Source organism: Rosa rugosa, chromosome 4, assembly GCF_958449725.1.
Source record: "Rosa rugosa chromosome 4, drRosRugo1.1, whole genome shotgun sequence".
Lineage (NCBI taxonomy): Eukaryota > Viridiplantae > Streptophyta > Magnoliopsida > Rosales > Rosaceae > Rosa > Rosa rugosa.
In genome coordinates, this window is record NC_084823.1 from 7465680 (window position 1) to 7478389 (window position 12710).

The window sequence follows — 12710 nt, forward strand, 5'->3', positions numbered from 1 at the left end:
TTATACAAAACTTGAGTGTTCTAGCTAAAAGTGTGTGAGTGATTTGATCTAAGCATTTGGATCAGTAACACATGACAATGACGCACTGACTCATACGTTTGTTGGGTGAGTTTCAGTCATCACATTGTGCAGAATTAATTATGAGGATTGTTAGCTGTCTTCAATCCTGAGGTCGTCAACTTTTGAAACACTTGTTAGTGGTCTGCATCAATTTCTGCATGCTTGAAAAGTTCTGATAAGTGCTATGCACTCTTCTCGTGCATCCATGTGTTTTCCTTCTTTACATGTCATAGGGTCAGGATTTGAGATATTGTGATAAGTGCTATGCACCTTTCTGTAAGCATCCATGTGGTTGATTTAATTAAGTCATAGTGCTGTGCACTCTCCATGTGGTTGTTTTAATTAAGTCATAGTACTGTGCATTCTTTGTGTCTACATGATGCGCCCATATGCCTTCTTTTTCTTTTTATCTTACAGGCTGGTGTCCCCTCACGTGGACTTGCACTTTGAGCGTTTAACAAAGTTCTTCTAAGCAGTCTGGGTGTATAAAAAGAATGCTTTGGTTCCATAAGTTGTATCGGTTTTGAGGTGTAGTGTCTGAGTTCAATGTTCAAGAGAATAAGTGAGTCATGAGTGTATTCTATTCTTAACATTCTCTTGTATTCAATACCGATGAGTTCAGTTGAGAAAATCAACTATGTTTGAGTTTTCAAGACCGATGTTTTCAAGACAAGTGGAGCACATTTAGAAGCTGTAGACAAATTACTGAGAGGTAGTTCAACTGGCTAAAAGAGTTTAGCTAGAGATAACCGAGTCCAGAGTTATCCGAGAGGTTGTAAGTGTACTTTGTATTTTGTTTACTATTTTATAGTGTGTGCTTAAGCACTTGGCCTGAGGCCCGCAGTTGTTTACCTCACTTTTGAGGGTTTTACTGCGTAAACATTTTCCTGTGTTCTTTACTTTTCTGTTATTTATTCTTATGCTTGCATATGGTAAATACTTTATACTGTGGTTAGGGATAGATAGGCTTTTCCAATCCCTCAACAACGTCCAGGAAAATTGATTGCAAATAATTGTTAATTGCCTATTCACCCCCCCTCTAGGCCATTCTAGTACTTTCATTTGGTATCAAAGCAGGTCACTAGTTCTCCTAGTGAGATCCGTAGGGTGTCTAGAATGGATAGAGATAGAGAACGTTCTGGTTCTATAAACTGTCCACCTTTTTTTGATGGGAATGATTATTCTCAGTGGAAAATTATGATGCAAGCCTTCTTACATTCACAGGATGAACATATCTGGAATATTGTTGAACTTGGGTGGGAGGTTCCCACAAAGGAAACTAAGTCTAAAGAGAGTGAGAGTTCTGCTTCCATAAAAGAACCTAAGTCTAGGCAAGATTGGTCTATAGCTGAAGTGCGTGATTTTAACAATGATGTTAAAGCACGGCACAGCTTGTATACGGCTCTTTCTATGAAAGAAAAGAAGCGTATTGGAACCTGTAAGACTGCGAAGAAGGCATGGGATCTTCTTCAAATGACTTATGAAGGAAACAAGAAAGTTAGGACTCAGAAACTTCAGAAATTAATTTCTGAGTTTGAGACAATGACTATGGGAGATGATGAGTCGATTGATGATTTTCATTCTAGGCTTATAAATGTGACGAATGAGTGTGATAGTCTTGGTGATCCTATTGCTGAGAATAGGATTGTAAAGAAATTCCTTAGGTCCTTACCTTTGAGTTTTCAAAATAAACAAACTGCCATTGAAGAAGTTCAGGATTTAGATACCTATACCTTAGATGAACTTCTTGGGAATCTTCAAACTTTTGAAATGAAAATCAGGCCAGATAAGAAAGTAAAAACCATTGCCTTGAATGCTGTTAGGAAAGTGGATGAAAAGCCAAAAGAGTTAGTAAAGGAAAAGGATAGTGACTCCGATTTTACTGCTGAAGACTTTGCTCTCTTAACCAAACATTACAAAAAGTTTTTAAGATCTGGTAATTCGTTTCAAAATTCCAAGAACTTCTCTGGGTCTAGTTCTAGGAGAAATATGAGCGGTGACTATTCTTCTGAAAAAGACACTAAAGCTAGGTTTACCTATAAGAAACCTTCTGTTGATAAACCTAAGTGTTTTGAGTGTCAGGGTTTCGGACATCTTGCGGCAGATTGTGGAAATAAGAGATTCAAGGCTCATTCAAATAAGGCTATGAACACAACCTGGAGTGACTCTGAGTCTGACACTCAATCTGAGTGTGGTGAAGACAACGTTGCCTTAACTGCTGCTCTTCATCCTTCATCCTCATGTGAGTATGAAGAAAAGGATCTTGATGATGAAGAAACAAATGATCAAGCCATGGCTGACAAATACCAAGAAATGTGTAGAGCCTCGACCAAAATGTTGAAGCTAAATCAATCCTTGAGTGAAAAACTTTGTCTGGTAGAACAAGAAAAGGAAGGGATTGCTAAGCACCTGCAATCCTGCACAAAAAACTGGGAGATCGAGAAGTCAGTGTATGTTGGGCGTATAAAGAGCTTACAAGATAATTTGGATACTCAAATTAGTCTTGTTAACTCCTTGTCTTCTGAAAAACTGAGCCTAGAACTTTCTTTGAAAGAATCTCAAGAAAAATTTTTAAAGTTTTCAATAAGTTCTGACAAAGTTTCAAAAATGATAGGCATTGGAAAAGTTGGAGGGGACAAGAAGGGAATAGGATTCTCTGACAGCACTTCTTTCAAGGACTCAAAACCCATCAGGTTTGTGAAAGAAAAAAGGGAAATTCGTCCAAACAGTGTCTGAACTTTTCCAGACTATTAATTTTCATACCTATACTTTGAAAAATGTCATAATGGTACCTGAAGTTTTGGCCCCGACCCAATTTCCGTACCTAGCAACAGTAAAGTCGTCAACGGCGTTAAATTTTGAGGGGTAAATCTGGAACTTCAGGTATTCTCAAGAGAAAATCTTCCAAACAGTGTCTGAACTTTTCCAGACTATTAATTTTCATACCTATACTTTGAAAAATATCAAAATGGTACCTGACGATTTAAGCCCGACCCAATATTCATACCCAGGAACAGTAAAACCGTTGACTCCGTTGAACAGTACCAGAAAAGTATGCCAATAACTACCGTTGGGTTCAAACATTGCCCCCCAGACCTCGAAGTCAAAGGTCTTCGTCTTACATCTATAGATGTATGATCCGATCGCAACTTCGAATATGGGAGTTGATTCCAAAGCAGTTGAGAGCCGCAGAACTCAGCTACCTACCTCAGTTTTCTATCAGGAGAAAAAATTGAACTCGGGTTCTTTACTCCTAACAGAAGCTCTGGTACTAGAAGATATGTTGGAATTCGCTAGTACAGATCGAATCCACAATGTGAGGCGTCAACCACCCAATTATTCCCTCTCAGTGATGGCTTCGCCGGCAACGCGATCTTCTCCAGCATCTTCTCTGCTTCGATTTCAATCAAAAATCCCAAAACCCACAATCCAAAAAATCAAATTCAATTATTTGCAGCTGAAATCAATTTCAATTTTTCTTTTTTTGATGGGTTTGGGAGAAGACAACAGAGAAGAAGGAAAGAAAAGTCGTGATTAGGTAGATGCATGTGGAAATTTTGGTAGCTATAACAGCAAAAATGGTTTGGTTTGCAAGTGTTTGCTCGGTTTTAAGCCTAGTTCACCAGATAATTGGAATCATGGAGATTATTTGGGTGGATGCACAAGGAAATTTCAATGCTTTAGGTTGGAATCCGACGAGTCTAATAACAAAGGAATCTGAAATTTTGGTAATTCCACTTTGGGTCAAGTCTGGGTCCGATCTCTGTCGGAAATGGAATGGCGAAGCGATTCCGATCTCTGTCAAAACGGGATGTCGTAGTTTGGGCAATCTGCTAGAAAGCCTTGACGCGGGACCCTAAGTCAGGTTCTGGGGTGTCGGAGGACGATTCCGAATTCAGGTCGTCGATGTAGATGAAGGTCGGGTTCCGATCAAGTATGGGTCTGAGCACGGCTGTTGGCGGTGGTCTGGCATCGTACGCGTATCTTCCTGAGTTCTTCTGGATACGGGTATATGAATATTTAGATCTAGGTATACCATGTTGATATTGGTATTTGAATCTCGTATTGGGCATGGTAGTTATTGGCATACTTTTCTGGTACTGTTCAACGGAGTCAACCGTTTTACTGTTCCTAGGTATGAATATTGGGTCAGGCTTAAATCGTCAGGTACCATTTTGATATTTTTCAAAGTATAGGTATGAAAATTAATAGTCTGGAAAAGTTCAGACACTGTTTAGAAGATTTTCCCTTGAGAATACCTGAAGTTCCAGATTTACCCCTCAAAATTTAACACCCTTGACGACTTTACTGTTGCTAGGTACAGAAATTAGGTCAGGGCCAAAATTTCAGGTACCATTATGACATTTTTCAAAGTATAGGTATGAAAATTAATAGTCTGGAAAAGTTCAGACACTGTTTGGACGAATTTCCCAAGAAAAAATGACTCCTAAGAATGAATTTCCTCCTCCTTTTAAAAGGTTTGTTCCCATATGTCACTACTGTGGTATACTTGGTCACATTAGACCCAGGTGTAATCGTCTCAAGAAACATTTTCAAGTATCCAGTGTGTCTAAAAGGTCAGTTCAAAACATGTCCTTGCATGACAAATTGAAAGAACATTTGAAAGAAGTTAACAGGATTACAAAGCTGGTTTCAATCCCAAAGTCTTCAACTCCAAAATCAAAACAAGTCTGGGTAGAAAAAGGTTCACACTCTTGTCATGTTGCTTCTGTAAATATTCCTTCCTCTGATTTATCCGTGTTTGATAATACTTGTGTGCATCAAAAAGATTCAGATTTTATTGAAGCAACTTGTCTTGTTGCCTTAACTGTTTTAGCAGCAAGAAGGGCTGATACTTGGTACATTGATAGTGGTTGTTCTAGACATATGACAGGTGACAAAAGCTGGTTCACTTCTTTCTCAGACGAGTTCACATGTGGATCTGTTACTTTTGGAGATGGAAGGAAAGCAAAAGTAATCGGTAAAGGGAGTGTTTGCACACCAGGTATCCCCAACTTACAGAATGTTTTATATGTGGAAGGGTTGTATTCAAATCTGATCAGTGTGAGTCAAATGTGTGATGATTATGAAGGTGTTTATTTCAACAAAGATAACTGTGTTGTACTTGATAATGTTGGCAAAAGTATCATGGGAGGAAAGCGGTCCAAAGATAATTGTTTCTGCATACATGCAAATGAAACTAACATGTCTCAGGTGTGCATGAAGATCAAAACTACAAATGATATTTTGGAACTTTGGCACCAACGGTTGGGGCACATCAACTTTCAAGATCTTGTGAAGTTGTCCAGCAAGGAAGGTGTACGTGGCTTACCAAAATTAAGTGGACAAACAGATATTGTCTGTGAAGGTTGCAAGCTTGGTAAACAAATAAGGAGTTCACACCGTGTAATCAATGAAATCACAACCTCCCAACCTTTGGATCTAATGCACATGGACTTAGTCGGACCTATTCAGACAGAAAGTATAGGAGGTAAGAAGTATATACTTGTCCTTGTTGATGATTTTACCCGATTCACATGGGTAAACTTTTTGAGAGAAAAATCTGATGCTTTCACTAGTTTTAAAGGGCTATGCAAAAGGATTTTAAATGAGAAAAGCTCTTCAAATACTAGCATTGTTAGGATTAGAACAGATCATGGAACTGAATTTCAAAATTCTTCTTTTGATAACTTTTGTGATGAACATGGAATTATGCATGAATATTCTGCACCTATCACACCACAACAAAATGGTATTGTTGAAAGGAAGAACAGAGTTTTGATTGAAATGGCAAGAGTATTGCTGTGTGGTTCTGGAATTGCTCACATGTTCTGGGCAGAAGCTGTCAACACAGCTTGTTACACCACAAACCGTGTTTTTCTTCGCTCAGGTACTGATAAAACTCCTTACGAACTGTGGAAAGGTAAGAAACCCAATGTAAGTCATCTGAAAACTTTTGGTAGTCCTTGTTTCATTTTTCGTGATAGAGAATATCTTGCAAAGTTTGATGCTCGTAGTGATAATGGAATTTTTCTTGGGTATTCATCAAATAGTCGAGCTTTTAGAGTGTACAACAGAAGAACAAAATCTGTTCTTGAAACGATCAATGTAACTATTGATGACTCTATTGCTCACTCTGTACCTTTCTTTGCAGATGATGATTACTCTTCTCTTAGCAAAAATCAAGGACAACCTGGGAGTGAAAGTGACCAAGAGACAAATAAATTAAATGAGGAATTATTTGGTGCTCCTTCAGTACATAGACAAGGACATAAGCAAGTTCAAAAAGACCATTCTATTTCAGATATCATAGGTGGTCTGAATGATGGCTTAAAAACTAGGAGTCAAGTGACAAATAAGGTATGTGAATCTGCCTTAATCTGTTTCATGGAAAATAATGTTGATAGGATCAATGAAATCTCACATATTGGTTTTATTTCATTAATTGAGCCTAAAAATGTTAAAGAAGCATTGTGTGATGATGATTGGATTAATGCAATGCATGATGAACTTAATCAGTTCAACAGGAATGATGTGTGGTTTCTTGTTCCTAGACCTAAAGATTGCAATGTTATTGGAACTAAATGGATTTTTAAAAATAAGACTGATGAGAAAGGGTTTGTCACTAGAAACAAAGCTAGACTTGTAGCTCAAGGATATGCTCAAGTAGAAGGTCTAGATTTTGATGAAACTTTTGCCCCGGTTGCAAGACTAGAATCAATTCGACTTTTGCTTACTGTTGCTTGTCACCTTAGGTTTAAAGTCTATCAAATGGATGTTAAGAGTGCTTTTTTAAATGGTGTTCTGCATGAACATGTTTATGTAGAACAACCACAGGGATTCACAGATCCTCACAATCCTGATCATGTTTACAAACTAAAGAAAGCTTTGTATGGATTGAAACAAGCCCCTAGGGCTTGGTATGAGCGTCTGTCTGCTCATTTACTAAGCAAAGGATATGAGCGTGGGGCAGTGGATAAAACTCTCTTTGTTAAGAGAATTCACAAGCACATAATGATAGCCCAAGTATATGTAGATGACATCATATTTGGGTCTACCTCTGAATCTCTTGTGAAAGAGTTCACAACTGCGATGGAAAGTGAGTTTGAAATGAGCATGTGTGGTGAATTGAATTATTTTCTGGGTTTGCAAGTTAAACAATTTCAAGAAGGTATGTTTCTGTCACAATCCAAGTATGCAAAAAACTTGGTGAAAAAGTTTGGGATGGAAACAGCATCTGCAATCCCCACACCCATGAGCACCAGCACAAAAATCAGTGAGGATCTTGCTGGAAAAAGTGTTGATCAAACACTGTACAGAAGCATGATAGGGAGTCTACTATATCTTACTGCAAGTAGACCAGACATTTCGTTCAGTGTTGGTGTGTGCGCACGACATCAAGCAAATCCCAAGGTATCTCATCTTGAGGCAGTTAAGCGCATCATTAGATATGTCTCAGGTACGTCCCAGTTTGGTATTTTCTATACTTTTGAGACTAACGTGGAAGTTGCAGGTTACTCGGACTCAGATTGGGCAGGAAACTTGGATGATCGACGTAGCACCTCGGGTGGGTGTTTCTTTGTTGGAAACAATCTGGTATCATGGCATAGCAAGAAGCAGAACTGCATTTCTCTGTCCACTGCTGAAGCAGAATATGTTGCAGCTGGAAGTTGCTGTACACAGATGTTATGGATGAAACAGATGCTCCGGGATTACGGTTTCAATCAAGGTAAGCTTGCCATTTTTTGTGACAATTCAAGTGCTATTAACATATCAAAGAATCCTGTCCAACATTCTCGTACTAAACACATTGATATTAGATATCACTTCATTCGTGATTTAGTTGAAAAAGACATACTTGGACTTGATTTTGTGCCCACTGAACATCAATTAGCTGATTTGCTTACTAAACCCCTTGATCACACTCGTTTCGAATCACTTCGTAAAGCTATTGGGGTCTGTGCTAAACCTTGATTACATGTACATCATGCTTTGTGTGTTTCACTTAGTTCGTATAGGTGCATGGTTTGTCCAGGAGTTTTAGTTCCTAATTCTAGTGAAAGGATTGCATGCATGTCTGCAATCCCTGTGATGGTCGTGAGGATTTTGAAATCTAGCTAAAGCATATGATTCCTGATTTCATGCTTACTGGTAAAACAATGTTAAGTGGTGCGACCTTGTTACCTAGCCAACCTGGGAGTCTAGTATGATCCAAGGTCTGTGTTTCACTCTTATTCCTTGATCTACTCACATGCACACTTGAATCTCTTGTGGGGATTACATCTTGTCAAAAGTTTGTCTGGACTTGAGGTTTAAAACTTTCTAAGTTCATTATCTTAGTGTGCATTTTCTTGCTCCTTCCATATTAAAATGAAAGAAATATTCTCTTGAAGGAGTATGGCCAGGCTATTCCCAAAGTAAACAGGTCTCGGTCGTGACGAACGATATGAGATTTTGGGATAGAAACAGGAATGGTTTGGTCCCCCGGTGGTTGTTTGATATTCTAACTTGTGACTCGAGTTGATAAGTCCTTGGAGTATCCTTGTTATACTTAGTGCCTTAAGACCAACTGGTCTGAGAGTCACTGGCGTAAAACTCGCTACATGGGTCATTAAGTTTGTGCTTATATATTCAAAAAAAAAAAAAAAACAAAAGGTGTTATAAGGTTGAAAAAAAAAAAATGTTATAGTTGAATCCTTGCACATGAACTTGTTCTCGATTGTGACCTCAGTCCGGCTACTTCGATAGGGTTAAAACCTCACATTGATTCTTGTTCACTATTCATTCAAGTTGAGTGAGCACCTATTTTGTTCTTGTCTAGATTCTCTAAGTTGGCTGGCTACTCATGGTACCCATTTTTTTGTCTAACGCTGTAAGTGAGTAAATTGTTCAAATCTTCGCTTCTGCACGTTTCATGAGATTCACTATACTTTCATTGGGATTTAGTCATGCCTCATTGTCTGCTTCATTTCGTTCATTTTTCTTACTGGCTCAGGTTAAGGGGGAGTTGCCTTCCTCACAGTATCTCATGTTGAGGATACTTCTCTCACTAAGTCTGTTGACACTATTGTTGAGTATATTGATTAGGACCCCTTGTCATTCCTAGACAAAAAGGGGGAGAAGATGCTTCTGATGTTTCTGGATAGCTTGTGATTTTTCTAGTTTGTCTTTGTTAAGGCTAGATGTTTTTGTGACTTTTGTTGAAATTAACTGTTGTTGTTTTTGAATTTTTGTTTAAATCAAGTTCAGTTGCTTTTCACTTGGTATGTTGTTTGATTGTTTCAGGAGCATTGGAAGTGTTGGATATGATGGAAGATAGATGCTTAGAATCTAGGATTAGCAGAGTATGGTTTTGTATAGGAATGCCAAAGGGGGAGATTATTAGTATAAGAATTGTATGTTGGCATTCCCCTTATACAAAACTTGAGTGTTCTAGCTAAAAGTGTGTGAGTGATTTGATCTAAGCATTTGGATCAGTAACACATGACAATGACGCACTGACTCATACGTTTGTTGGGTGAGTTTCAGTCATCACATTGTGCAGAATTAATTATGAGGATTGTTAGCTGTCTTCAATCCTGAGGTCGTCAACTTTTGAAACACTTGTTAGTGGTCTGCATCAATTTCTGCATGCTTGAAAAGTTCTGATAAGTGCTATGCACTCTTCTCGTGCATCCATGTGTTTTCCTTCTTTACATGTCATAGGGTCAGGATTTGAGATATTGTGATAAGTGCTATGCACCTTTCTGTAAGCATCCATGTGGTTGATTTAATTAAGTCATAGTGCTGTGCACTCTCCATGTGGTTGTTTTAATTAAGTCATAGTACTGTGCATTCTTTGTGTCTACATGATGCGCCCATATGCCTTCTTTTTCTTTTTATCTTACAGGCTGGTGTCCCCTCACGTGGACTTGCACTTTGAGCGTTTAACAAAGTTCTTCTAAGCAGTCTGGGTGTATAAAAAGAATGCTTTGGTTCCATAAGTTGTATCGGTTTTGAGGTGTAGTGTCTGAGTTCAATGTTCAAGAGAATAAGTGAGTCATGAGTGTATTCTATTCTTAACATTCTCTTGTATTCAATACCGATGAGTTCAGTTGAGAAAATCAACTATGTTTGAGTTTTCAAGACCGATGTTTTCAAGACAAGTGGAGCACATTTAGAAGCTGTAGACAAATTACTGAGAGGTAGTTCAACTGGCTAAAAGAGTTTAGCTAGAGATAACCGAGTCTAGAGTTATCCGAGAGGTTGTAAGTGTACTTTGTATTTTGTTTACTATTTTATAGTGTGTGCTTAAGCACTTGGCCTGAGGCCCGCAGTTGTTTACCTCACTTTTGAGGGTTTTACTGCGTAAACATTTTCCTGTGTTCTTTACTTTTCTGTTATTTATTCTTATGCTTGCATATGGTAAATACTTTATACTGTGGTTAGGGATAGATAGGCTTTTCCAATCCCTCAACAACGTCCAGGAAAATTGATTGCAAATAATTGTTAATTGCCTATTCACCCCCCCTCTAGGCCATTCTAGTACTTTCATTATAACATGCATGATCTCTCATCACATCTACCTAATCTATCCTTTTTTCATATTATACTTATACATGTCCATCTAGCTAGCTGTTGCAGAACTTGTTAGCATCATCGATCCTATTTTTATTTAGCTGATCGCAATTAACCCCGCCTAACTGCCACCACATTGGTTTTTTAACCCTAAATGACATAATTGCAACACAATTTACATATAAAACTCCATATAATCTTCCACGCAAACCAGTGTCAATATCGGTGTGATCCGTTGAATATAATTTTTTCTCTCGAGTCTAGTACCTACATGCTCTTTTGAACCACTAATTTGTCTCTACCCTAATGAATTACAGCGATAAAGTAGGTCAATTTATCATTGAAACTGCTCTTGTCTATATCTCTAAGTACAGAAAACATAAACCTCCAGCTTTTTTTATTTTGAGAAAAGAGAGTATATATTGCACCAATTAGATACGTACATCAGTAGCAAGTACATTGGAAAGCCATTGCGGTCATTCCTCTACCCAAACTTGAAATGCAGGAAACAAAAGTGCATTCCTAGCTAACATGTGTGCTGCCTGATTACATTTCCTAGGGCAATATGTACAAATAACTGAAGAGAAAAGATGAAACATTGTCTTCACCTCCTCAATTAAAACACCTTCAACAGAAAGATCAATTTCCTCTTTGTTGATATCACTGACCACAGATAAAGCATCTAATTCCAGTATAATATTGAAGGACCGAAACCCAGCCTGAGAAAGAACTTGGAGGCCCACAGCTGCTGCATACAATTCAGCAGCCTTTACACTGAACCGTCCGACCAATCCTTTAGATACAGCTAGGAGTAAATCTCCGTTCTCATCCCTTAAAATTGCACCCAAACCCCTCAAGCTTGTAGCATCAGATAAGGCACCATCCACATTTAACTTTAAGAAAGGTCCGAAAGGAAACTGTGGTTTGACCCAACAACAGCTAGGAGCTCGGACATTCAGACTTCGAGTAGAAACAGAATTAGCAGAAAGAAAATCTGAATGGGAAGTAAGAACCTGTTATATCTGAATGGGAAGTAAGAACCTGGGATAACAGGGCCGAAGCACTCACGTACTTGTGTTGAAATAATTCTTCATTTCTTGCTGGCCATATTCGTCGACATAACCACACCACCAGAGCCATCTCGGACTTAGGGAGAATAGAGATTGCATATTGAAACAGGTCATTCAAATATCCTTGGTGTCTGCCTCCAATAGCATTACTAAAAGGGGAAATTTTCCATACTTCCTTAGCCTTGGGACAAGACCATAGAGCATGGAAATTTGTCTCAGGAGCCTTTTTACATCTTGAGCATAATGGAGAGAAGAGCAAGTGTCTTCTATGTAAATTGTATGCACTTGGTAGCAGGGGCGGATCCACATAGAGCCCAGCTTGGGCACTTGCCTAGACTGGATTTTTGATTTTACATTGATTTGGTGTAGGCAAGGGATGTGAAAATGGCAAAAATAGGGCAAAACAAGGTGAATTGTGGAAGAAAATGGCAGAAATTAGGCAAAATCAAGGCAAAAACAGGGCAAAACCAAGGCAAAATCTTCACAATTGCCTCCAAAATCTGCAGCTTCTGTCTAATTTTCCTCTCTTCCCCTCCTGCCATTGACTTGCCTTACCTGGAAAAAAATTCTGGATCCGCCCCTGCTTGGTAGAATGTTAGACAAGGCCGTCCAAGTGAAAACTGGAGCTGCAGTAGGGACTTTGTAGTTAGTAGGCTTCTTCTATGTAGTTACTTTTAATCTTATTTGATCCTAATTAAATGTCACATATATAAATTGTGTGTAAAGTGTGATTGTAACCCTGTTTTTCTTTTTGATCGAATGTATGATGTGTACCCTTAAGTTGAATTTTCAATTATCGAGTGGTTAACTGCACCGGGTAAAGCTACCAAACTGAGGCAGACGCTCAAACTGAATAGTCATCTCTAATGAAGAGATGGTGTGAATTGCAAATATAACTAGAAAAGATTTAAAGGCTCAAAATTTGAGTACAGTAAAAGGCTCGAGTCACAATTATAGCACATATTTTATCGAAAAAAATTTAACATTCAATTTTAATTCAGTTTTGCATTTTAATTTCAATAC

General features: G+C 38.4%; 1 protein-coding gene across 1 annotated transcript; it reads left to right on the forward strand.

Moving 5' to 3' along the window:
* The first annotated feature begins 1176 nt into the window (after window positions 1-1176).
* On the forward strand, window positions 1177-3357 carry LOC133744253 (uncharacterized). The gene is made up of 2 exons (XM_062172388.1): window positions 1177-2753; window positions 3321-3357. Exons 1-2 carry the CDS (start codon window positions 1177-1179, stop codon window positions 3355-3357), a joined length of 1614 nt encoding a protein of 537 aa, XP_062028372.1.
* Window positions 3358-12710: the final 9353 nt, after the last annotated feature.